At 37.0% G+C, this 26,619-nt stretch overlaps 1 protein-coding gene across 1 annotated transcript in view; it reads right to left on the minus strand.

Annotated features, from left to right (window-relative positions):
• Positions 1-26,619, minus strand: part of aco1 (aconitase 1, soluble) — a 31,253-nt gene continuing 4,634 nt past the window's right edge. The window contains exons 2-21 of the mRNA XM_056257834.1: positions 19,114-19,248; positions 18,601-18,769; positions 16,149-16,286; positions 14,870-14,939; positions 14,587-14,770; positions 13,604-13,743; positions 13,276-13,447; positions 12,624-12,724; positions 12,396-12,512; positions 10,871-11,030; positions 9,794-9,929; positions 9,600-9,684; positions 8,156-8,312; positions 7,924-8,048; positions 7,713-7,817; positions 6,937-7,079; positions 6,625-6,772; positions 5,601-5,723; positions 3,891-4,076; positions 1-596 (exon numbers count right to left, since the gene is read on the minus strand). Of these exons, the coding sequence (XP_056113809.1) occupies positions 480-596; positions 3,891-4,076; positions 5,601-5,723; positions 6,625-6,772; positions 6,937-7,079; positions 7,713-7,817; positions 7,924-8,048; positions 8,156-8,312; positions 9,600-9,684; positions 9,794-9,929; positions 10,871-11,030; positions 12,396-12,512; positions 12,624-12,724; positions 13,276-13,447; positions 13,604-13,743; positions 14,587-14,770; positions 14,870-14,939; positions 16,149-16,286; positions 18,601-18,769; positions 19,114-19,210 (2,673 nt within the window). The 5' untranslated portion in view covers positions 19,211-19,248 and the 3' untranslated portion in view covers positions 1-479. The remainder of the gene's footprint in view (positions 597-3,890; positions 4,077-5,600; positions 5,724-6,624; positions 6,773-6,936; positions 7,080-7,712; positions 7,818-7,923; positions 8,049-8,155; positions 8,313-9,599; positions 9,685-9,793; positions 9,930-10,870; positions 11,031-12,395; positions 12,513-12,623; positions 12,725-13,275; positions 13,448-13,603; positions 13,744-14,586; positions 14,771-14,869; positions 14,940-16,148; positions 16,287-18,600; positions 18,770-19,113; positions 19,249-26,619) is intronic.

Below are 26,619 nucleotides of genomic sequence, written 5' to 3' on the forward strand. Positions count from 1 at the left end.
TAACCTGTAAATAAATTGTGTCAAAGTTCAGTTTGAGCACAGTAATTAATAAGATTATAAGATATTAATTTAAACTTTGATTTCATCTAAACAGGAAAGTGAGAATACGACTTCAGTTTGGCAGTGCCGAGATAGGGTTAGAATGGAGAAAGTTCAACTTGTCATTGACAACATCTAATGCTTTCATACTTCCCCTTCAATCCCACTGAGCCTCCACCAAACCAATATAATCATCATCTGCACAACATCAGAATCAAAAACAGCACCTTTCAGAGATACTGAAGAGAAGTAAACGTGCATCACACAACATTATGCAAACTATTTTGATGTTGACAGCAAACATTACTGTACACTTAAAAGTAAACAACAAATGAATTGGTTCTTAAGGAAAGAAACAGAAACACTGTCAGGACAAAACATGTAGATGGTGGATATGTGCGTTTAGAGTGGAATGTCCTGAAGAGGGCGTCCTCTCCATCTTAATTTTCAGACATCTTGCGAATCATGTAGTTGAGGATGCCACCATGATGGAAGTAAGTGAGCTCCACATCCGTGTCAAACCTCATCTTAGCATGAAATGTTTTCCCTGTGTCCAGCTGCAGAGATCAACGAAACACACCACATTTAATCATAAGGAACAGGGAGAAAAACATATTTAAGGCAGTTAGTTTAGCATTGCTTACATAATTCTAGTATATAGCGTATATTTTTATATTTTCAGTTTTAAATTAGTTTAAGTACTTTTGTTTTGTCCTTTTTATTCTATTTTATATTTTTATAGCTTTATTTTTTATTTATTTTTTCAGTTTTAGTTTTAGTAATTTCAGTTATTTGCCAAGGCAACATTTACATTTTTTCAACTAATATTTATATTTTATTTCAGATTTATTTCAAGAAAGAAAATAAATTTCAATAATGATATGTTTAATTGTTTTTCTGGTCTCTAAACCCCTCCTTTCCAGGAGCCTACTCTCCTCTGATTGGTCAGATGGCCCAGTCTGTTCAGAGCCATAGAGAGAAAGAGTTGCGACACACTTTGATGTCGCCGCGACGGCTGTCACGTGGTTCATGTAAGCCCCAATAGTTCCAAAACATACGCGGACTGTCATGTTCTTCTATGGACAGACAGCAGCGATTGCATTATTTAACAGTAGATATAAAATAAAACACACACCCAAGTACTTTTTAAGCTGTTATTGCATTTTGTTAATGTCAGTTTTGCATTTGGAGAGGCAGGGTGACAACTTAGATAAGTTTTAGGCTATATTTTTGGAGGGAAATCTTAGTGTTCATGTTCGCATGGGTAGTAGCACTGGGTTTAGCGGCTCTAACTTAACTTTTCCGTGTCATTCATCTGATGATGGACGTCTCATGATATTTATTTTAGCACAACTGGGCTGTATTAGGCTATTGATTCCCGTGATCTTGCTTATAAATTCCGATTCAGCCATTAGCCTATACCTTCGTGATCACGCAAAAAGGTCTGCAGTGGCGGTCCGTTCAGTATTCCAACCAACATAAAATATAAATAATTACGCTGTGCATGTACAAATGAATGATTTAGGAGGGAAATAGACTGCTCCCATAACGTAGAAAGCAACGACTATATACAGCAATGTTCGGTAAATATTCAACCGAAAAATATTCTTCATGAAATTAAACCGGAGAGATAGTTAATGAGTGAATTAACTATGTTCCTAAATACATATAAGCACATAAATGCATAACCCTAACCCATTTAAATAAATGAATTGTGTGTGTGTGTGTGTGTGTGTGTGTGTGTGTGTGTGTGTGTGTGTGTGTGTGTGTGTGTGTGTGTGTGTGTGTGTGTGTGTGTGTGTATATATAATATTATATATAGGCTATATATATATATATACATACATATAAAATATTATAAAAAATATTATATATTATATACATCAGTTACCGTAAGTTAGCTAACGTTAGTGAAGTGTTGGTCACGTAAGCTAACTTATAGCTGCAATTAACCTATTATCTTCCAATAAACATTTACTAAAACTGGCTACATAAAATATAACTACAGACTAGATTCACGAGAGGTCGGCTAATGTGTGTAAAAGTAAAAAAAAAATACTTTTTTTACTTTTTCATTAATTTACCAAAAATTTCATTAATTTACCAGCGGGCGTACTTCGGAAGCACTGAAAATGAATGGGGTTCAATGCTGGAACTATCAGTGTTTGGAACTATTGGCTGCTCCACGACACGCGTTACTTCCGCATTCCAAAGTTCCTATGGCGGTCTATGGGAGTGTCGCAACTCTTTCTCTCTATGGCTCTGAGTCTGTTGTGATTGGTCTACTCTGCTCTGATTGGTCAGATGGCCCAGGCTGTTGTGATTGGTCTACTCTATTCTGATTGGTCAGACGGCTCAGTCTGTTGTGATTGGTCTACTCTGCTCTGATTGGTCAGATGGCCCAGTCTGTTGTGATCAAGGGGGTAATCCATCAGCCGGAAGTTGAAGCTGCCTCCAGGGGCCGCCATTATAGCTGGCTATCACCTGCTGTTAGCATCCCATTGACTCCCATTCATTTTGGCGTCACTTTGACAGCGAATAACTTTACATCTGAGGCGTCCAAAGACTCCATTTGTCCATTATTTATTTCTCAAGAAACGGGACAATGGATAAAAGGCTCCATTACTTTGTATCTTACGTTATGGCCCCGTAGAAGCCATTCTTGTAAAAATAGGCTAACGATTGCGTCATAACCACGGGACGCTCTGTCGCACAGTAGAGAAATTACCGTATAGACAGAAGGAGAAGCTCGTAGGCAATCGTTTACTGTCTATGAGGCAATCGGGTGGACATGGAGGCATAAAGTCAAGGGAGAAGCCCATAGATAGATAGTTCATAAAAGCAATGGGACAAAATATTTCAACAACAGATTTGTTTCAGATTTCAATTCAGATTTGTCCCGGCACAGCTACTAGAAGGTCAGAACGGTTGCTCACGTGACAACTACGTCGTCAAGCTCAGTTTGAGCCTGCGCAGAACGGTTGGCTATCAGGAAGTGAGTGCCCATGTTGGGCTTCAACTCTCTCCGTTGAAATCAACGGGGTCGCTGTGTCCATTTCTTTTACTGTCTATGGTTGTGATTTGCCTACTCTATTCTGATTGGTCAGACGTCTCAGTCTGTTGTGATTGGTCTACTCTGCTCTGATTGGTCAGACGTCTCAGTCTGTTGTGATTTGTCTACTCTGCTCTGATTGGTCAGAAGGTCCAGTCTGTTGTGATTGGTCTACCACTTGCAGTGTGCGCCGAAAACAAACCGCTCATTACCATATCTGAATTTCAGCTCCGGAGGCTTCCACAACATTTGATACACAGTGATACAAACAGTAATGATGGTGTCGGTTTTACAGTATCAATGTCATCCTTTGGATGAGTGGATTTGCTTTTGCAGCACTGAAAACAGCACCTTCTCAACATGTCGACAACACGAAAACTCTTCCAGTCTCAGCGAAAACTACAGTGTTTGAGGGCGGGTAAAAGTAGACATGGTTCACAGACAGCCAATACAGACCATAGATGGGCATTATGCACATTTGTTACAAACCTACGTAGGTCTGTGCAGGAAGTAGGACGAATTTCTGACGACTCATTTCAGGTAGTTAAAAATTTGTTCTTTCTTTTTGGGACTTTGATCTTTGAAACTTTGCAGACCTTTTACATTAAAAACTACATGAAATATAATATCCAAAAAAGCATAATAGGGGCACTTGATTTTAAGGACATTTTTGTTTACTGCTGTATACTTTTGGTACTGTGTTGTGTGGCCACATGTTGTAAAATGTGAGCTCCTGAAGAGAAAGCAGTTGAGAGCTGCTGATTTAAGGCAGGGTTTGTGGTGGAATCATAAGCTCTACCTTGATGTCCACAGTCATTCTGGGAGTGAGCTGTGGGGGAATCATCACAGTGTATCGTTCGCGGCCAGTGAGCCCGAGGCTTTCAGCGGTGTCACCCGGCAGGTACTCAAGAGGAATGATGCCCATGCCCACCAGATTACTGCGATGAATCCGCTCGTAACTCTCTGCTAGTACAGCTTTGATGCCCTAAGGGAGAAAATCAATAGCAGTAGCAGTTTCACTGAGAGGGTTGCACACTACACTCTTTTTTTGTTTTATCCAGAAACTGGCTGTTTAACTATCAAAGGCCCTGTTTACACCTGGTATTAAGATGCGTTTTAGTCGATCGGATCCCAAGTAGACAAGTGAGACACATTCCTGTTTACACCTGGTATTTTAATCTATCTCTTTTGTCCACTTTCAACCACTTCCGTCCTGATTTCTTCGATGGTAGGGTCTATGGGCGGTTAATGGGCTTTTTCAGAACTTTCGATCTAATGGACAAAATAAGCTTGCGCAAAAAGACGACAGAAAAACACATGGAGAGCAGCAGCTTTCGTTTCTGTTCTGATAGCAGCAAGACCACAGCAAATGCTGTCAGTGTGTGTTAGAAATCAGGAATGGTGAGAGAACATTGTGCTTGGAACGGTTTGTCTTTAAACCAAACTCTTAAGTCGACAAAGTTTTAATCCCATCTGGCTAGTGCACTTCAAATAATGTTTACACATTAATTCAGTAGGCGGAGAGTAGGCGGTGTTTTGTGGCTGTTCAAACACATTCGATCAGATGAGCATCTACACTACGAAAGCAATCCGGTCAAATACTACTTCTGGAAGTGGGCGAAAGTGAACAAGCTCGTGCTGACGCCGTTTACAACTGTATTTAGCTTCGTCCACTTGTGATCCGATCGACCAAAACGCATCTTAATAACAGGTGTTAACAGAGCAGAGTAAAGAAGTAAAGAAGACGCATTCAAAATATACATACAAAAAATAATAATGGGTGAGCAACCACTTATGAAAAAAAGAAGTACACTTAATTTTACAATTAGTAATCATAATATACTTTAAAAACACACACTACACACTGAATATAATGTTAATTGGACACTTAACTTACTCACTTAAGTAGGACTTAAATACAACTTTATATGTAATTTTATAATTACTTCTATTGTCTTTAAAGTATGGTTAAAGTGTGTACTGTACTGACAAGCATTTATGTTAAAATGAAATGCATTTCATTTCTATTGAAACTTATATGGCATATATTTAAATATATTTGTGATTTGTAATAGAACAGTAATAGAACAGAACAGTCATGTAAGTGTACTCTCTTTAAGTACACTTAAGTGGCCTTTTATTTTATTAATATAATATAATCTGCAAGTAGTTTAAAAAAAAAAAAACTTAATATTTGAAATACACTACAAGTGCACATTCAATTCAACTAAGTCCACTTCTTTTTGACATCACATGCAGACAATATTCAAATTGATTTAAATGAGACTGCAATAAATAAAACTGCGTTGGCAAAAGATGTACTGGAAAAATATTTTATCCCATACATGTAGTTTCCAGACAGACATTGATCATCGTGTCCAAGTCACCATCAATCTATTTCTGTACAAACCTGAATGTGGATTCTTCAAGATATGCAAGTAAATAATTCATCCAAGTTAAATGTCTGTTTATGATTTTGTTGAAACACTAGATGAACTATAAACCTTACCAGGAGGAAGGGCCCTTTAGCAGCCCAATCTCTAGAGCTTCCTGATCCATACTCTTTGCCTGCCAGAATCAAGAGAGGATGACCAGCCTGCTGATATTTTTCTGCAGCATCAAACACATCCATCTGTAAAAAAAAAAAAAAAAACATTTTATTACAATTGGCAAATGTGAATATTGCTCTGGTATGGAAAAACATGTTAAAAAATAACATGGATTTATGGTATCATAATCTAATGGATTAGTATAATAATCTAATCGATTATTAGTATAATAATTAACTTGACATTAAGTTTTTGCTATATGAAAGAAAACTTTCATATAGATATGTTTAATATTATCTAATAATTTGGCAGCTGGTATATTAGGCTGCTGTCACTTTAAGACCAGATGCACAGACGCCCTTATACTGGTTTATATAGCCAATACACTTGGCTTTATGTGCGCGCACTTTAGGTGTGAGCACAATATCTGTGGGAATGAAAAAAAATATGCACAATACACGCAATTCCACACCTAAATTCAAGCCCTGTAACACCAACAATATACATTCAGATCAAATTAAACGAGTGAGGTATCCTGTATCTATTTAGCAGAAAATGAGTATTGAAGCGTTTCAGATATTTCAGTATCGATATGTATAAAAAAAATCTAGATTTTTGACAACACTACATTGCACTTAGTTTATCATTTCAGATGCCTTTTTAAAAGACTACAATTGAAAAATGTATATTATATAAAATTCAACCCACCAAAGTGGCTAATAGGAGTGATTGCAATACACACCACTGCTGAAATCCACCCACATTTGGCGGGTATTAATGTCAAGCCCTGTGTGTGTGTGTGTGTGTGTGTGTGTGTGTGTGTGTGTGTGTGTGTGTGTGTGTGTGTGTGTGTGTGTATATGTGAATGTATATGTATATGTGCGTGTGTGTATATATATATATGTGCATGTGTGCGTGTGTGTGTGTGTGTGTGTGTATATATATATATATATACACATATATGAAACAAATACAGTATCCTACCGTCTCTTCTGTAGGAAGATAAGTGGTGCTTGGAGCTTGCTTGTTTATAAACTTGTTAAAAAGGCGGATGTTGGCAAATGTGCCTCGAGCCATGACTGCGTCGTTGCCTCGACGAGAACCGTATGAGTTAAACTCTCTTGCAGTAAGTCTAGCAAAGGAAAGGAATATATCATTACCCACAGTGTTTCGAGTCATATCTCAATTTTAAAGACAATGTAAGCCTACAACTTTTTTCGCAAAAACAATGTATACCAGAGTAGAGAGAGATAGTCTTGTAACAGCTTGAATTCTCGAGTATGCTAAAAGTCTTACCCATGTTTAGTCAGGTAGCGTGCAGCAGGGCTGTTGCGTGCAATGTTACCAGCAGGCGAGATATGGTCTGTGGTCACAGAATCTCCCAAATTGAGCAGTACATATGCATCTGTTATGGGCTTTGGTGTCTGGAGATCCCGGGTCTAAAATTGTAATAGCAGCAAACCAATATATGTTTACAGCTCTTGCCTAACCTTGTGAAGGTTTCATTGTTTTGAATAAACACTAGTGGTATATAAAAAAAAAAATATATATATATATATATATATAATATTAATAAAAATAAATGGTTACTTAAGTGTACTTAGAGTAGACTTTCATACAGTACCTATGTTTCTTAACACAATAATGCCAAATTAATGCCAAATTAAACCTTATGGCTGATTTTCACAAAAATTGGTACACATTCATTTCACAAGATGTACAAATATGTCAATTTTTTTGTTGTCTGCTGAAATGTGATATTTCAAGATACTGCTCTTTTAAGGGGGTCTAAAAAAAGTAGCTTAAGTTTAGCTAATTGTATTTTAATATTAATAAACATTTTAATATTAATTATAATATAAATTATAATACATTTTCATTTAATTGCAATTACCATGCTGACATTAACATTAAATGTCTGAAAAAATTACATTGAGTTTGCACTCAAGTATATTAATTTAAAGTATATTATTTAAATAAGAACTCTTTTTAAAAGTAGTCTAAAGTGCACTTCTTTTTCATAATGGTACAGTTATGACACTGAACACATATAAAAAAACAGTATACAATACCAGTCCATCAAAGAAAGGTGGGGATTTTATGTAAGTGGAACTGGAATCCCAGGTATACAGTTTGTCAGAGGAGGCTTTCAAGGAGTTCCAGCGTTCATTCACTTTCTGAATATGAGAATAGACAAACACTACAGTTCAATTTATTACATTTACTTTTTGTATCTGGACATTGTTTTGATTTATGACAGACGAGTTAATCATTTAAAAGTACCTCGATTTTCTCATAGACCTCTTTAAACATGGCAGGAATGACAAACTGTCTCTCCACCACCTGGATTTCCTCTCGTGTGGGCCAGATGTCCCTTAGGAAAATCTCTTTTCCCTTAGAGTTCACAGCTGGAATAAGACAGGCCAAGAAACATTGTTGCTTTTGATGCTCTTTAGGGAGAACCAAGCATTGTAATGTAAAATAATGAGATTAATACCTGGTAAATATTACTTACCTAAAGGTTCTTTTTCGAAATCTATCCTCACTGTGCCTGCAATAGCATAGGCAATGACCAACGGAGGAGAGGCTAAATAATTGGCACGTGTGTTGGGATGGACACGACCCTCAAAGTTTCTGTTTCCAGACAGGACACCAGCAGCCACCAAATCACCCTGTGACATAAAAAAAAACATTAAAACAATGTTATACATACACTCACCGGCCACTTTATTAGGTACCCCATGCTAGTAACGGGTTGGACCCCCTTTTGCCTTCAGAACTGCCTCAATTCTTCGTGGCATAGATTCAACAAGGTGCTGGAAGCATTCCTCAGGGAGTTTGGTCCATATTGACATGATGGCATCACACAGTTGCCGCAGATTTGTCGGCTGCACATCCATGATGCGAATCTCCCGTTCCACCACATCCCAAAGATGCTCTATTGGGTTGAGATCTGGTGACTGTGGAGGCCATTTTAGTACAGTGAACTCATTGTCATGTTCAAGAAACCAATTTGAAATGATTAGAGCTTTGTGACATGGTGGAAGTAGCCATCAGAGGATGGGTACATGGTGGCCATAAAGGGATGGACATGGTCAGAAAAAATGCTCAGGTAGACCGTGGCATTTAAACGATGCCCAATTGGCACTAAGGGGCCTAAAGTGTGCCAGGAAAACATCCCCCACACCATTACACCACCACCACCAGCCTGCACAGTGGTAACAAGGCATGATGGTTCCATGTTCTCATTCTGTTTACGCCAAATTCTGACTCTAACATCTAAATGTCTCAACAGAAATCGAGACTCATCAGACCAGGCAACATTTTTCCAGTCTTCAACTGTTCAATTTTGGTGAGCTCTTGCAAATTGTAGCCTCTTTTTCCTATTTGTAGTGGAGATGAGTGGTACCCGGTGGAGTCTTCTGCTGTTGTAGCCCATCCGCCTCAAGGTTGTGCGTGTTGTGGCTTCACAAATGCTTTGCTGCATACCTCGGTTGTAACGAGTGGTTATTTCAGTCACTGTTGCCCTTCTATCAGCTCGAACCAGTCTGGCCATTCTCCTCTGACCTCTGGCATCAACAAGGCATTTCCGCCCACAGAACTGCCGCTCACTGGATGTTTTTTCTTTTTCGGACCATTCTCTGTAAACCCTAGAGATGGTTGTGCGTGAAAATCCCAGTAGATTAGCAGTTTCTGAAATACTCAGACCAGCCCTTCTGGCACCAACAATCATGCCACGTTCAAAGTCACTCAAATCACCTTTCTTCCCCATACTGATGCTCGGTTTGAATTGCAGGAGATTGTCTTGACCATGTCTACATGCCTAAATGCACTGAGTTGCCGCCATGTGATTGGCTGCTTAGAAATTAAGTGTTAACGAGCAGTTGGACAGGTGTACCTAATAAAGTGGCCGGTGAGTGTATGTTAACATTATCCAAAAACATTAAAAGCTTGTTTACCTGAGTAATCGCCTCTACAACCGTCTCTGGAAGGGGTCCACTGTTTCCAATGCAGGTCATGCAGCCATAACCAACAACCTCAAAACTAAACAAAGACAGATCAATATTATAAAAAATGTGTTAAAGATTTTGTAAGCATATTGTGTAGTTATGCCGTCCTCATATTTTGATGGTTTTAACTTTGAGTTCCTCACCCTAACTGAGTGAGGAAGTCCATGACTCCACTCTCTTTAAGGTAGTAGGTGACCACTCCACTCCCTGGAGACAGGCTGGTCTTGATGTACGGCTTGACACTGAGACCACACCGTACAGCCTTCTGAGCCAAGAGACCTGACGGAAATAAAGAATATTTTTGTCTATGGTAATGTAATGCTGCTATCTAACTATAAAGTGACAAAAATACATTGAGTATATTTATAAAGTCAGTGGTTCTCAACATAGATATGTATAGACGTTCGACCGCTCCAGACACGTCGACGCGCGCGCCATCTTGGAACGGTCAGCGTGTCGTCACTCATAGTAAGATACCACAACATTATGCAGCTTCTGGTTGTGAATCTGCCAACATTTAAATTCCCAAAGAAATGGGATAACCTTTGGTTTGTGTTTTTATATCTATTAACTCAGTCAGGTTTTTACAATGGTAATTTTTAATTTATTTATTTTTACTATGGTAACTTTTTAACGCTAGCGCCTTCATCTTTTTGTATTGTGTTAGTTTAGCAGATACACCAGCTGAAGTCTATTGCAGATATAGATATTCATAAATGCGTCGAACTACGGCTGCAGACGCTCAGTCCACTTGCTTTGACCGTTCCAATTACTTCTATGATGACTTTTTCTGGGGCTTAAAAGTGGAAGTTGCGCAGCTGTCAATGGAGTGTCAGAAAGCTTTCAAATTTCATTAAAAAAGATCTCCATTTGTGTTCCGAAGATGAATGAAAGTCTTACGGGTTTGGAATGACATGAGGCTGAGAAATAAATGACAGAATTTTCATTTCTGGGTGAACTAACCCTTTAAAATCTGTCCTTAAAGGGACAGTTCAAACAAACATTAAAATTATATCATTAGAACGATTCTAGAGAGTCATGTGGACTACTTTTATGGTGTTTTTTCAATGCATTTTCAGATTTTTAAAATATGGAAAAGAGCAGCCTGCTAACCATTCTTTAGTGTTAAAAAGGAGGGGGAAAACTCGCTTGAAGTGACTTGAGGATGAGTGGATGAATTACACTTTGGGTGTAAATGATCCCTGTGTGCAGACATGTACCTGCTCCCAGCATGACTGAGGGGTTACTGGTGTTGGTACAGCTGGTAATGGCTGCGATGACCACAGATCCGTGAGAGAGTGAATACTCTGCACCGTTAAACTGGAATGGTACTTGAACATCATGGCGCTCGGGAGCCACCTGGAATCCTTTAAAGCCTTGCTGTAGACAACAGACAATAATGGATGATAAAGGTGTGCAGGAATATTTCTCTAGACATGAATGGTTGCTTCAGCACTGCTTTAAGGAAATCAAAATCTGATGTTTATGGATTTTATGACTGTCATGTCCATATATTAGCTTTGATATCATCTTTAGGGTAAGGAAATATGTCAATACAGGAATGTATAAAGCTCACATCCACCACATGAGGATTTTTTTTTCATTATTAAATCTAAATTATTTAAATAAAGGAAATATCAAATTAAATTAATTAAAAATGATATACTCTCATAATTATGGGGAAAAAATTACATACTACATTATATAAGTATATTATGTAGTTATGTAATAAAGTCACAATTGACAAAGTTGAAATTGTGGTTATCTCATAATTTACAATTGATGTCAACTGTTTTTTGTCAAATTTGTGTAATAATTACTTGTGTAATAATTTTCAACTTTTTGCAATAAAGTTTCAACTATTCAACTATAGGTGCAATAATTATGAGTGATAATTTCAACTATTTATGTCAATTCCGACTCATGTCAAAATATTATGTCAGTTTAAACTTAAAAAGAAATTATGACAAAAAGTCTTAATTATTACTAGGGCTGTCAATCGATTAATCGCATCCAAAATAAAAGTTTGTGTTTACATAATATATGTGTGTGTACTGTGTATAATTATTTTTAATACATAAATACCCACACATGCATGTGTATTTAAGAAATCACAGTACACACACATATATTATGTAAACACAAACTTTTATTTTGGATGCGATTAATCGTGATTAATCGTTTGACAGCCCTAATTATTACATTAGTCGAAAAACTAGCAAAATAAACAATCATGAAGTTATGATATTATTGTTTTTAATGTCAATTATGAATTTATGTAATAATTACTTTTTGGCTATTTCAACTTATGACAATTGCTTTTTATGACAGTTATGGCTTTTTATGTCAATTTAATTTAATGTCAGTTATGCCTTATGTCATAAATGACTTACCAGCGGAAATAGGCTTTCACAGGAATTCAATTCCTGCTCATCATGTAATTTCGTGGGATTGCTAAGCTTTTAGTTTATCACAGTGGTCATTTACTCTTAAAAATTATTAGTTTTTCATACACAATATATTATGATTGAACAAGCCTCACTCTATTTCATTTTCAATTTTGGCTGTGGAGCTGAACTATCTGTTGCTTTTTCACAACAAAAGCACAAAACTGGGAAAGACCTCAAAAAGTGTGAAGAGAGATTACTTTTGGGGGATCCATGAGGAAACCGAATACTGTATTATCTCAAGAATCAAAGGGAATGTGTGTCCTGTGTGTTTTCCAGGAATTACTGTGACATGTACCTTGGCCGCTAAACACGTTTCAAAGTCCTGCTTCATGTCTGATACAGCCACTTTGTCATGTGGCCGTTTAGGACCACTGCAGCAGGGGACAACCGTGCTGAGGTCCAACCCAACAACCTGGATGAGGAAAAATGAGAGACATACATACATTTAGCAGAAAGTAATGCAGACAGCAGTGACTAGGGCGAACATATCCGTGAACAGCACGGTTGTGTTGGGTTTAGATACCTGAGTGAACTGTGGATCTTCAGAAGTGTTGCTGTAGTCTCTGAACATGCCCACCGCTCTCAGATACTTTTCTATGTAACTTAGATTCTCCATGTCCCTCCCTTAAAAACAAATATGTATAAAACACACTTAAACAAAAAGAAGTGTGCTTAATTGTACTGAATATGCACTTCAAATCTTAAAGGTATTTCTAAAAAATTAACTATACTACGGTTTATAATATTAATAAAAAATAAATAAAAGGCCACTTAAGTGTACTTAAAGAGAGTACACTTTCATAACTATTTATCTTAACACACTGTTAAGAAAGTGCACTTTATAATAATAATGTTAAATTAAAAGTTTTACTGTCAAGTACATTTTAAATCATCTTTTAATAATCTTGTCATGCTTTAAAGTACACTTATTTAGCTGTTTTGACTAACATAATAAAGCACATGTAAAATAATTGCAGTGTGTTATTCGATTTAAACATATATTTTAAATGTACTAAATTGCAATTTCATCTCCACAAATGTATAATTGCAAATGTATTTAAATGCGAGATACAAGTTTCAATAGAAATGACAAATAAAATATATAAGTTTTGTTTTTGTTTTTTTAAAGTATGCTTAAGTGTACTTGAAAACTGATCAGGGATAGATTAACGTACCCGTCTGCATCAGATATTGAATGCTGATGTGGTCAACAGGGAAGAAGGCAGCGGTGGCTCCATACTCAGGGCACATGTTGGCGATGGTGGCACGGTCAGCGATAGACAGCTGGGCAACACCAGGGCCAAAGAACTCCACAAATTTTCCCACCACGCCAACTTGCCGCAAATGCTGGGAAGATAAAGAATATAATAAAACAAAGCGACTTAGTTTGTAAACATCCTCCACTTATCCATTAAGTTCTTCTAGTAGGGAGAATATTTTTAACGTTTCCAATACTTTCAGACCAAACCCACCATAAAATCAGATATGGCAAGACTTCCATACCTTGGTGACAGTCAGCACTATGTCAGTGGAGGTGATAAATTTGTTGGGTGTCCCCTGTAGTTTGTAGCCAATGACCTCTGGCAGCACCATGCTGATGGGTTGACCCAACATGACCGCCTCTGCTTCAATCCCTCCCACACCTGCTCCAAAAGAGCAGAGGTTAAATCTCAGCAGAACATTGTGTTTATTACTAAATGTATCATTTACTTCTCTTTAATTACCAGCCCAACACTAATACACAAATTTAACTTTCTTTTTGCCTAAAATAACAAAAATATAACAAAAGTCGGGATTATGAGATGCAAAGTCATAATTATGTTATTTTATTATTATTAATTATGACGTGACAGTAAAAAAGGTGGCATACTTATGACTTAAGCATTACATGTACATACCCTTCTACATAAAATGTAAAAATTGAGATACTAAGTCATAACTATGAGAAAAGAGGTTGAAATTGTGTCACAATTATGACTTGTGTATTGACATACATTAAAAGTCAAATTATATGAAAGTTGAAATTGTCAAAATTATTACTTCTGTACTGACATAAAATGTCAAAATTATAAAATACTAAATCATAATTATGAGATAAGAGGTCGAAATTGTGACAATTATTGTATATTATGACTTATACATAACATGAAAATTATGAGTTACTAAGTCAGAATTATAAGATAAAAAGCTGAAATAGTATCTCATAATTTTGACATTTTCTGAATGTCATAATATACAAGTAATAATTCTGACACAATTTCAGCTTTTTATCTCATAATTATGACTTAGTATCTTAGAATTTTGACATTTTATTACATGAAAGTTGAAATTATAATCTTAAGTCATAATTATGAAAACGTTTTATCTAATAATTGTGACTTTTTAATCTCATAATTATGAGTTAAGGCCCATTCATAACAAGAACGATAACTGTAAATGACTTAAAATAATGAAACTACTGGTGATTCTCTATGAGTTTCACTCACCCCATCCCAGCACTCCCAACCCATCGATCATGGTTGTGTGCGAGTCCGTTCCCACCAGACTGTCCGGATAGAAGAAACCATCCTGGTCAAACACAACCCTGGCCAGGTACTCCAGATTGACCTGATGGACTATTCCTGAACCCGGAGGAATGATCCGCATGTTCCGGAATGCTTTAGAACCCCACTGTGAACCAATACAATTAGTTCACAAGCAATCATCATCTTCATATCTTGAAGAGACCAACAATATCAAAACATGTCAAATACAGAAGGGGGAAATTACCTTTAAAAACTCAAATCGTTCCTTGTTCCTTTCAAATTCAAGGTCCTGGTTTTTCTGAACGCTATCAGACCTTAAAATATGGAAAATGTATACTTAAACATAATGAACTGTTGAACTGAGTAGATATGGTGATAGTTCACCCAAAAATGAACATGCTGTCATAATTTACCCACCCTCGTGTCGTTCCAAACCTGTATGACCTTCTTTTAGTCTGCAGAACACAAAAAGAAGATATTTTGAAGAATCCTGGTAACCAAACAGGCATTTCTCAAAAATATCTTCTTTTTGAGAACAACATGAGGGCGATTAAACATGACAGAATATTCATTTTTGGGTGAATTATCCTTTTAAATTATCATTCACTTATCACAGACTGCAAATCCTAAGACAAGAGCTCCAAATGACATTTAGGTTTTCATTTTTAGTTGTGACAGAGCAATTTAGGAGCTCACAAGGACGGAGCCCAAAAAAATAAATAAATAAATGACAGACAGACAGACAGATAGATAGATTTTTTAAATAGTCTTCTGCCATGTTTTAAAGGAGTACACTTATTTTGTTGTGTTGACTAACATACTAAAGCACATGTACAGTAACATACTTGATTATAATTTAACTGTAGAGCAAAATTCAATATTACATTTAAGTTAATATATTTAAAATGTACTAAATTGCAACTTTATCATTACAAATGTGTAATTACAAATATATTTAAATAAATTACAGTAAAATAATAATAAATAAACAAAATAAAGCATATTTTAGTTTACCATAAATGCTTGCCAGTACATTTAGCAGCACACTTTAACCATATTTCAAAGACAATAGAAGTAATTATGAAATAACATATAAAGATGTATTTAAGTCCTACTTAAGTGGGTTAAAATAAGCTCAGCCAGGTCCATTAAATATAAATCTAACCTATAATTTAATATACTTTAACAAGCAATTAAGTGTCTGAAAACAAAACAAACGAAAGCATATTGCTTTAAAGTACCCGTGAATATCCTTTTTACGTTTTTTTCACAAGGGTTTACAGTGGCATTTTCTCATGCACGCCGTCTATAATTAAGCATACTCTGTGCTCTATATTAAATAAATACTCAGTTGGCGAAGGTAAATACTTTTAAATAAACCCTGTAATACAACATGAACCTATTTACCTCATGTTTATGCACTCCGTACATGAAAACAGACATTAAACAGAAGCTGTTCTGAAATATCGACAGATAGACAGAGACGTAAAAAGCAATTTTACATTTCTGTCAAATGAACCTACTTCCTGTTGAAGTCAACCTGAATGGAATGATCTATGACAAGGTCTGCCGGGCAAACTGGATTAATCTTCTCAGGGTCGCCCTGTAATTTTTTCACTGCGTCACGCATGGCTGCAAAGTCGACCACTGCGGGAACCCCCCTGTGCACAGTGGATAAACAATGAGACAAATATGTAACAGACAGACAGAAAGCTGCGAAAATATGAAACAGTTTATGGAACCTTTAGACAAATTTAATTTGCATATGTGTTTTTTGTTGAGCATATTTGTTACAACAGGTGTTTATTACTGATATAGTGAGAATATGAAGCTCACTTTACTGTGTATGATTGCATAATATGCAATTTGGTGCTGTTGCTGATATTTACATGGCCAAATATTACGAAGAAATTCCAGGCATACATGTGATCAGCTAAATACAAAAAACAAGGAAAACCTATTTCAAACACAGTGGCGACTACTGGTCTTTCAAAGAGGGGAAGCTCATTTTCGGCCTACATCATAAAAATGTTCGATTTATTTATAGCCTAGCTAACCTAGCCTACTGTATGAATGAATGAATGAACAAACGATCTAAAAAAAAGATATTAAACTCGACGGAGGAAAGGTGGGAATTAGGTTAAACTGAAACAAGGAATGTGGTGTATAATTGTGTGAAATGTATGATGAAAATTGGCAAGAAATTTCACCAAGCAAATACCAAGAAATAGGTTGCAGCAGTTTGTCTTTCGACTACACTTGCAAAATCCGTGATGGGACTGAGCTCAAACAGCTTCAGCAACTTTTTATAGTACAAAATCACTGTCAATCAAAAGGAGATGCAGTCTTTCGACAGACCCTCCAATCATCACGCAGAAGCCCGGAGTCCAGGCCAGCCCCTTCCTCCATTCACCCCAGAGACGCGGAGCGTCCGTGGGCGGGACATAATCGCAGCATTTATCCAATGACCGTCTAGTTTCGAAGCACTGAAAAAAACTGTTCAAAGCAGCCCCATTGAAGTCAATGGACGCTAGGCTTCAACAGGGAAACGCACTGTGACGCTACAGGAATGTATGAGAAGGAAATGGAGTCAGCCGACCTGCTATATGTAGCTGATTCTGAACGAACTCGTCTTTGAGATGAACGTGTTCTAACGCACTTTTAGTCAATAAAATGTTAACACAAGTACATATTTGACCATTAATTTTTTTACATTATAGGGGAAGCCGAGCTTCCCTTGCAGTCTTAAAGAAATCCCCACTGTTCAAACAATAAACCATCAAGCTTTTATTTTGGCGGGAAACCGTGGGGAGACACTTCTCTTTGTTGACAACAGATTTATAAACAATTCTCATTTCGAATTTGGGAGAATGGTTGGCGCACATTGCAATCCAAAATTCAAATTATAAGCGACTCAAACACAGTTTTACTTTTGAATCAAAACTGAAAATGAACACAGTGCTTTACTCTGAAACATGCTGCGCGTCAGACAAAATATTTATTTAATACATCACAACCATTGCGATTTGTTGATCGCACTAAGCCATATCACATTCTTATTTAAAAAAAAGTTACCGGGCAACTGGCGAGTAACACCGTTTTCAAGTTTTACTCGCATTTGCCACTTTGAACCCTGGCTAATAAAGGGATACTCCACTTTTTTTTGGAAATAGGCTCATTTTACAACTCGAGTTAAACTGTCGAGTTTTACCGTTTTTGAATCCATTCAGCCGATCTCCGGTTCTGATGGTACCACTTTTAGCATAGCTTAGCATACATCATTGAAGTGGACAAGACCATTAGCATTTCTCAAAAAAAAATGACCAAAGAGTTTCGATATTTTTCCTATTTAAAACTTGACTCTTCTGTAGTTACATCGTGCATTAAGACCGACGGAAAATGTAAAGTTGCGATTTTCTAGGCTGATATGGCTAGGAACTATACTCTCATTCCTGCGTAATAATCAAGAAACTTTACTGCCGTACCATGAGTGCAGCAGGCGTAATGATATAACGCAGCGCCTGAAAATAGTTCCGTTGTGTTGACGGAAGGTAGCCTATTTTCAGGCGCTGCGTCATATCATTACGCCTGCTGCTCTCATGGTACGGCAGTAAAGTTTCTTGAAATCGCAACTTTACATTTTCCGTCGGTCTTAGTGCACGATGTAACTACAGAAGAGTCAAGTTTTAAATAGGAAAAATATCAAAACTCTTTGGTCATTTTTTTTTGAGAAATGCTAATGGTCTTGTCCACTTCAATGATGTATGCTAAGCTATGCTAAAAGTGGTACCGCCAGAACCGGAGATCGGCTGAATGGATTCAAAAACGGTAAAACTCGACAGTTTAACTCTGGGGGAGTTGTAAAATGAGCCTATTTCCAAAAAAAGTGGAGTATCCCTTTAAGAGTGTCCGGCAGTGTCTTACAAATTTACGTATCAAATATGACACAGTAGGCTATATAGGGTTAAAACCTACGTGAAGTCTTGCAAGATGACGCGGGCCGGTCTGAAAGGCACCTCCACAGTCTGACTCTGCGTCACCTTCCAGTTGAGGATTTTCTCCACATCCTCCTTCTTCACCAGGAACCCATCACAGTTCCTCACTGCTGACTCCAACAGCACACGGATGGAGAAGGGAAGTTGGCCTTCAAAGAAAGGTACAGAGAAGGACACAGTCATGTCTCCAGTCATCCCAAAATTCATAATAACCCTGAATGCAGGACAGCTGATGTAACTTTCATTACTTGAATGGTTAGACCAGGGGTGTCCAACCCAGCTCCTGGAGGGCCACTGTCCTGCAGAGTTTAGCTCCAAATCTTATTAAGCACACCTGAACCAGATGATCAAGCTCTTCAGACTCACTAGATACTTCCAGGCAAGTGTGTTGGAGCTGGTTGGGGGCAAAGTTGGCAGGACGTTGGCCCTCCAGGAGCAGGATTGGACAACCCTGGGTTAGACAACTCAACAAGGCAAACATAAAATGTCTTACCATATCTGGGGTCTTTAAGTTTTTTAAGGTTGAAAAACTTGTGGTCAGGCTTCTGGGGGTCCAGAGGCTCAATAGTGTGTGCATAAGGGTTCGTCATAACTAAAAACACGCTTCCTTACTGCACACTCGTGAACCCTAATATTGAGAGAAAGAAAACAATGTAGGTAACTCATTTACTAATTAAAACATTTTTAGAAATGATACAATGGTAATAACATCAAAGTATGGTATTATGCATGCATACATTCCCTTGTGAAAAGAAGTCCACTTAACTGTATGCAAATTTGTAGAGAACTTTTTCTAAACTAGACGCAGATAAAATATTAATTAAATAAAAGGCCACTTAAGTGTACTAAAAGGGAGCACACTTTCATTACTGTTTCTTAACACACTTAAGTGCACTGTCATAATGTGAAAATTGTTAAAGTACATTTCAAATAATTCTGTTTTAATAATCTTTTGTCGTGTTTTAAAGTAGTACACTTATTTTGATGTGTTGACTAACAACATACTAAAGCATATGTAACATACTTGATTATACATTTAATTGTAGCATTTTTCAATATTTCAAGTTAATATATTTCAAATGTACTCAATTATAACATCATTACCATGTGTACTTGTACAAATATATGACAAAAGTTAAATAGATATGACATTAAAGTATATTTTAGTTTACCACAAATGCTTGTCACTACAATCGGCAGTTTTTCAAAGACAATAGAAGTAATTATGAAATTACATATAAAGATGTACTTAAGCCCTAGTGTGTCAAAAAAGCACTCTAAGGATCAGTTAATTGGATTAAATATACATTTCAATATAATATAACATATTATAATTTAATTGCAATTAATATGCGATTAAGCGTTTGAAAACCACATTCAGCTCACACTGGCGAACATTATTTTAAAGTATTTTTTTAAGTTATAAGTAGCCTACTCTTTTTAAAAGAATGCTAAAGTGTACTTTGTCGCAAGGGTTTAAGAGAGTTTAAGTGACCAGCACTTGCAGTTCACTAAATGAAAAACAATTTTAACTACACCTTTAGTCCTGTGCTGAATGGCAATATAATTTCAGTAAAATCTCCAAAACGGAAAATCCAGTCAAATCTCCAAAACAGTAAATCTCCAGTTCAGTTCAAGCTTTGCAAATGGAAGATCTGGCACTTTATCCGCCTCTATTCAACACCAAAGGCTTGAGAGCTTCCCAGAATTAAGAGGTTGGTACGTGACAGCCGGGACAACAACCAGCACACAGCATGAGAGATCAAGGAGGCAACACTTTATCACTGCCTTCACACAGACTAGTTTATACAGAAGCTGCGTGTTGACAAATCTACAGTTTACATCACAGCCTTGATATCTGCTTGATCTTACAGAGATAAGTGAGATCAGTTTTATGCAATGAGATAAACATGGCCCTCTCCAAAACTGTCACAGATAATGAACTGCATGGTATTTGTCTTGGATTCCACCTAACAGTCAAAAGACACTTATAAATGTTTTGGGCTGGTTGTGGAGTGATGCATCAGGTGAGTGATCAGACCATGACATTAAACCAGCCTTCACAAAAGTCCAAAGTAAAGCCAACTCTCTTTCCTCATAGTGATTTCCTAATGTTTCAATCAATCCATTTTTATCCAAGTCATCATGAATCACGATTCATGTGTGGCAGTCTAACCTAACTGTGCATCTAATGACTAGATTTAACCTCTGAACGGGATAGTTTAATTATTTGATGTGCTCTATAGTAATGTTTATATGTGAATAAAGTCTAAATTAAATTAGTTCATCAAATACAGAAATGCGATCATGTCTAAGACTTGGATTAAACCACTTGACTCATGATGAATACGTTTACAATGTCTTTATGAACATTTTGAAGCATCAAAGTTTTGGTTGTGTGGACTTTCAAAGGAGGTAGAGAAATCTATCAAATTTTATTAAAATGGTCTTCATGTTTTTTCGAAGATGAACAAAGCTCTTATGGGTTTAGAACAGCATGAGGCGGAGTTTTTGATGACGTTATTATGTGAAGATGCAATATCATAAAAAATGTGATAAAAAAATGAGACTCTACTCTGTCCTCAGACTCATATTAGAGATGAGCTGACTGATACAAACAATGAAATGCACCAGACTAGTGTTATACAAATTATGAGCATGTATTCATTCTGAACTAAAACTAAATGATAAAAATTATTTTCATCAATTGAAATGAAGCTGAAATAAAATATAAATATTAGATGCAAAAAAACTACTAAAAGTAAAATGAGTAAACTAAATGACTCAAACTAAAGATAAATAGAAATATTTCAACAAAATTAAGAAAAGCACAAATTACTAAAACGTAAACTGAATATTAAAAATAATAACTGTATACGAATAAAATGTAATTCAAAATCTTAATAAATACTATAAAAGTATTTAATGTTATTTTAGTACGTATTAAATAATTCTTTAAGTTGAGAAATTAGAAAATGCTGGGCAGTCTGGTTGAGGAACAAGCACTCCCTGAGAAGACAAAGGACCTTTCTGGAAATTAACATTTGAACTCTGACTCTCTCTTGTGAAATTAGCATCATCCTAAGCATTTTACCTAAGCAATTATCTAAGCGTCATCCTAATCTCTTTCCCTCTTCCCCCGTTCCTTCTCTCCCTCAGGCTGAGATTACCAAAATTCACCCAAAAATCTATATGGTTTAATGTGAACAATTATCATACAACACTATACATGTTTGGTATCATGTGGAATGTCTCAGTGCGACTGGTACAAAGGTCTCATCCCCAAAGAAGTAAAACAGGTAATAAAGTTTTTAAGAGTTTAGAGATAACTTGTACACAGAGGAGGGTGTGTCTTCCAGGCAAATGGCATTCTGCTCCCAAAAGGTGTAAACTCTGAATGCAAATTCCCTTTGTTAGCGAATGTTTCCATGTGAAAGAAGTATCTGTCTCGGTCTGGGTACTCGAGGCGATTTGTAATGAGACCGGCCCATTATGCTGAGACACTCAGCATCATGTATTTCTTGGGTCAGGTACATCTTTTACTCTTTATCTCCAAGAATTTGATGTTATTGTATTGATTATCTTTGAACTGATTACGAAATTGGCATGATACATTTACCTGACATAATAAATTGTTACATTTGATTTTATTCTGAATTACTCTGAAATTATTTTCTCAAGTAAATTAATTGAAGTCTTAGGTTCCCGCAAATCTGCGTTCAGGGTTAAGTACAAACTAGATCCCAGATCCTACAGTGACTGTAGGGGGCTACATTGGTACTTTTTAACAATAGCAAGTGTGTTGCGGCATTGTAAAACTGCTTTAGCCATAACCTCTGTTATCGGTCAGACTGGCGAGTTTGTGATCGTGAGATCCGCGTAATATTAACGGCCGGCGCGAGACTCTCTGAGCGACATAGATTCCTAATGAATGAGTAAAATATAAAATAAAGACTTAAATAGAATAATCAAATGTATTGCTAAACTATTAGGCTATTTACACTCACCTAAAGGATTAGGAACACCTGTTCAATTTCTCATTAATGCAACTATCTAATCAACCAATCACATGGCAGTTGCTTCAATGCATTTAGGGGTGTGGTCCTGGTCAAGACAATCTCCTGAACTCCAACCTGAATGTCAGAATGGGAAAGAAAGGTGATTTAAGCAATTTTGAGCGTGGCATGGTTGTTGGTGCCAGACCGGCCGGTCTGAGTATTTCACAATCTGCTCAGTTACTGGGATTTTCACGCACAACCATTTCTAGGGTTTACAAAGAATGGTGTGAAAAGGGAAAAACATCCAGTATGCGGCAGTTCTGTGGAAGAAAATGCCTTGTTGATGCTAGAGGTCAGAGGAGAATGGGCCGACTGATTCAAGCTGATAGAAGAGCAACTTTGACTGAAATAACCACTCGTTACAACCGAGGTATGCAGCAAAGCATTTGTGAAGCCACAACACACACAACCTTGAGGCGGATGGGCTACAACAGAAGAAGACCCCACCGGGTACCACTCATCTCCACTACAAATAGGAAAAAGAGGCAACAATTTGCAAGAGCTCACCAAAATTGGACAGTTGAAGACTGGAAAAATGTTGCCTGGTCTGATGAGTCTCGATTTCTGTTGAGACATTCAGATGCTAGAGTCAGAATTTGGCGTAAACAGAATGAGAACATGGATCCATCATGCCTTGTTACCACTGTGCAGGCTGGTGGTGGTGGTGTAATGGTGTGGGGGATGTTTTCTTGGCACACTTTAGGCCCCTTAGTGCCAATTGGGCATCGTTTAAATGCCACGGCCTACCTGAGCATTGTTTCTGACCATGTCCATTCCTTTATGGCCACCATGTACCCATCCTCTGATGGCTACTTCCAGCAGGATAATGCACCATGTCACAAAGCTCGAATCATTTCAAATTGGTTTCTTGAACATGACAATGAGTTCACTGTACTAAAATGGCCCCCACAGTCACCAGATCTCAGCCCAATAGAGCATCTTTGGGATGTGGTGGAACGGAAGCTTCGTGCCCTATGGGATTAAAATCCTGCCATGATTCAAAACTGAAAATAAAGTTCTGAAAGGTTGAAACTAAGTGTTCGAAAACTCAAAATCTTACAAAAAAATGTTTTGCAAGATCGAAAAATAAGATTTGCAAGCTTGCAAAATGTAAAAAAAATTAAAATATCTCTGCAAACATTATGTTGTTTTTGAGATTTCCTTCTTCAGAACTGCAACATTTTTTTTACGGTGTTGTGCAATCATTTTTTCAGAGTTTCGAATTTGTCACTGTTCTCCCAGTGTATAGTTTGTTTTCCAGATTTGAAACCTTGTAAATGGTGATCTGAAAACTGGTGTGCGAATAGGTGAAAAAAAGTTTTGAAACTCTGAAAACTGAGGTTCGAAAGGGCGAAACTTATTACATTACATTACATGTGGACTCCTATTGCAGACTATTTTTTCAGAGCTGAGTTTACAACACCCAGTTTGCGGAGATACGCCCACACAGTTGCGAGCTTGCGACTCACGTGATTTGTGGCAGCTTTGTCACGCAGTTCTGCTCTGAAACTCTGAAACTCAGACTGAGCGAAAATGAAGCTTCGCAACCTCGCAACTTAAAAAAAAGCCTGGAGGGAGGGCCTTCTGCTCTTGGCCAATGCGTTGCTGTCTGCTGACGTACAGTCCAATCACAAGTCATATTTACTGGAAAGGTGGGATTGACCGACTGCTCCGCCAATGACGAAAGCGTATGGGATGAATATAGTCATACCATACCATACCAACTTTATTTGTTAAGCACTTTACAACAACCAAAGTTGACCAAAGTGCTGTACAGAAAACATAAACATAGTCAGTCTTATTTATTTATAGAGCACATTTAAAAAAAACAGCTGTTGGCCAAAGTGCTGTATCAAAATATAGTATCAAAATGATTAACACGTGCAAGCACAATTATCAATGAACTTGATTAATGTTGCAGAAATGTTTTATTGTCCACAACCAAAGGCCTTTCAACAGGCCTTTTCAGGAGCGGCGCCAGATAATTTTTAACGCAGGTGCTGAGGGGGTGCTAGATCATTGACAGGGGGAGCTGCGCAATTTTATATATATATATATATATATATATATATATATATATATAGCCTATATATAGGCTACATACACACACACACACACACACACTATTATTTAAATGAGCAAAATTTATAATGAGATGCTCCAGCTCATGTGCAATGCAATCGCGCCCGTGCCTCCATGATCATATTGTCAGCTATTTGCTTCTTATTTATTATATATCCAGGCAATTGGTTAATGAAAAATTGATTAAAATTAAGATACAATTTATACAAAACGAAATTCACTTTAAAGAAAGGCTTTCTACAAAACAAAACTGAATTTAGTGGTCAAAATCATGTCTGACCCATCATATCTTCCGATATATTGCGCATCTGTTCAATTTTCATAATCAGCATAGATGTGAAAAAAATTACATTATAATATTTTAACAAGAATGAAACTAAATGCGCTTTTTTAATGGCTACAACACATATACTGGGCCAATACAGACTCTCTAAATATTTACATTAATATTAACAATGCTGTAGAAGTGCAGTTTGTTGATAGTAAATGTTAACTAATCTATAAGTGTTACCGGTGTATTTTTTTATACACCGATTCAGAGGTCTCCTGAGTTCAGTGTTGGACAGGTCAGTTGTTTTAACTATTCATTAAAGTGAATAGTTAAAATGAGTCATTCGTTTGCGTATCGGACGTGTCATTAGTGGACGTCTAGCTACGGCACGCTTGTGTGATTATCTCGGCAGTTTAGGACATCGCACAAGATTTGCAATTTGTACAAATACTGACATTTTTGTGAATAAAAAAGTTTACTTTTGTAATAGTGTTTCATAATTTGCGCATCCAACAAAGAAGACGTGTGGATCAGGTGACACGCCTGCATTCATTGACGTCTTTTCTGAGTCAATCTCATTTGATTCATTTGGATTTTGAGACTTCCTTTTCGCGGGTTTTAAGCATTTCACAACGCACACACAAACAACTACAAATGAATAGGCCTGGTGCTAATTATTAATGTGGGCACAACTACACATCTATTTATTTGACAAATTCATAAATGTGCATTTAAACTAATACAATTCAATGTGTGCGCAAAATCCAGAATCACATGAATGTGCAGCATTTTGTACAACTAGAGCCATATAGTTGTTAATACAAAACCTCGATTTTGTATTAATGTAGCTCAGAACTTGTGCATGCAACAAGATGTGCAATTTTTGATCAGGTGAAACGCGTGCATTCATTGCTCCGTTTCTAGAATGCATGAATATATTATATTCATCCCATACGCTTTCGTCATTGGCGGAGCTGTCGGTCAATCCCACCTTTCCAGTAAATACGACTTGTGATTGGACTGTACGTCAGCAGACAGCAACGCATTGGCCAAGAGCAGAAGGCCCTCCCTCCAGGCTTTTTTTTAAGTTGCGAGGTTGCGAAGCTTCATTTTCGCTCAGTCTGAGTTTCAGAGTTTCAGAGCAGAACTGCGTGACAAAGCTGCCACAAATCACGTGAGTCGCAAGCTCGCAACTGTGTGGGCGTATCTCCGCAAACTGGGTGTTGTAAACTCAGCTCTGAAAAAATAGTCTGCAATAGGAGTCCACATGTAATGTAATGTAATAAGTTTCGCCCTTTCGAACCTCAGTTTTCAGAGTTTCAAAACTTTTTTTCACCTATTCGCACACCAGTTTTCAGATCACCATTTACAAGGTTTCAAATCTGGAAAACAAACTATACACTGGGAGAACAGTGACAAATTCGAAACTCTGAAAAAATGATTGCACAACACCGTAAAAAAGAGCGTTGCACTTCTGAAGAAGGAAAACTCAAAAACAAAATTATGTTTGCAGAGATTTAAAAAAAATTACCCCTTTGCAAGCCTGCAAAAGTCTGTTTTCAGAGTTTCAAAACTTTTTTTCACACAT

Source organism: Rhinichthys klamathensis, unplaced genomic scaffold (assembly GCF_029890125.1).
Source record: "Rhinichthys klamathensis goyatoka isolate OS25496 unplaced genomic scaffold, OSU_Roscu_1.1 h1tg000145l_1, whole genome shotgun sequence".
Lineage (NCBI taxonomy): Eukaryota > Metazoa > Chordata > Actinopteri > Cypriniformes > Leuciscidae > Rhinichthys > Rhinichthys klamathensis.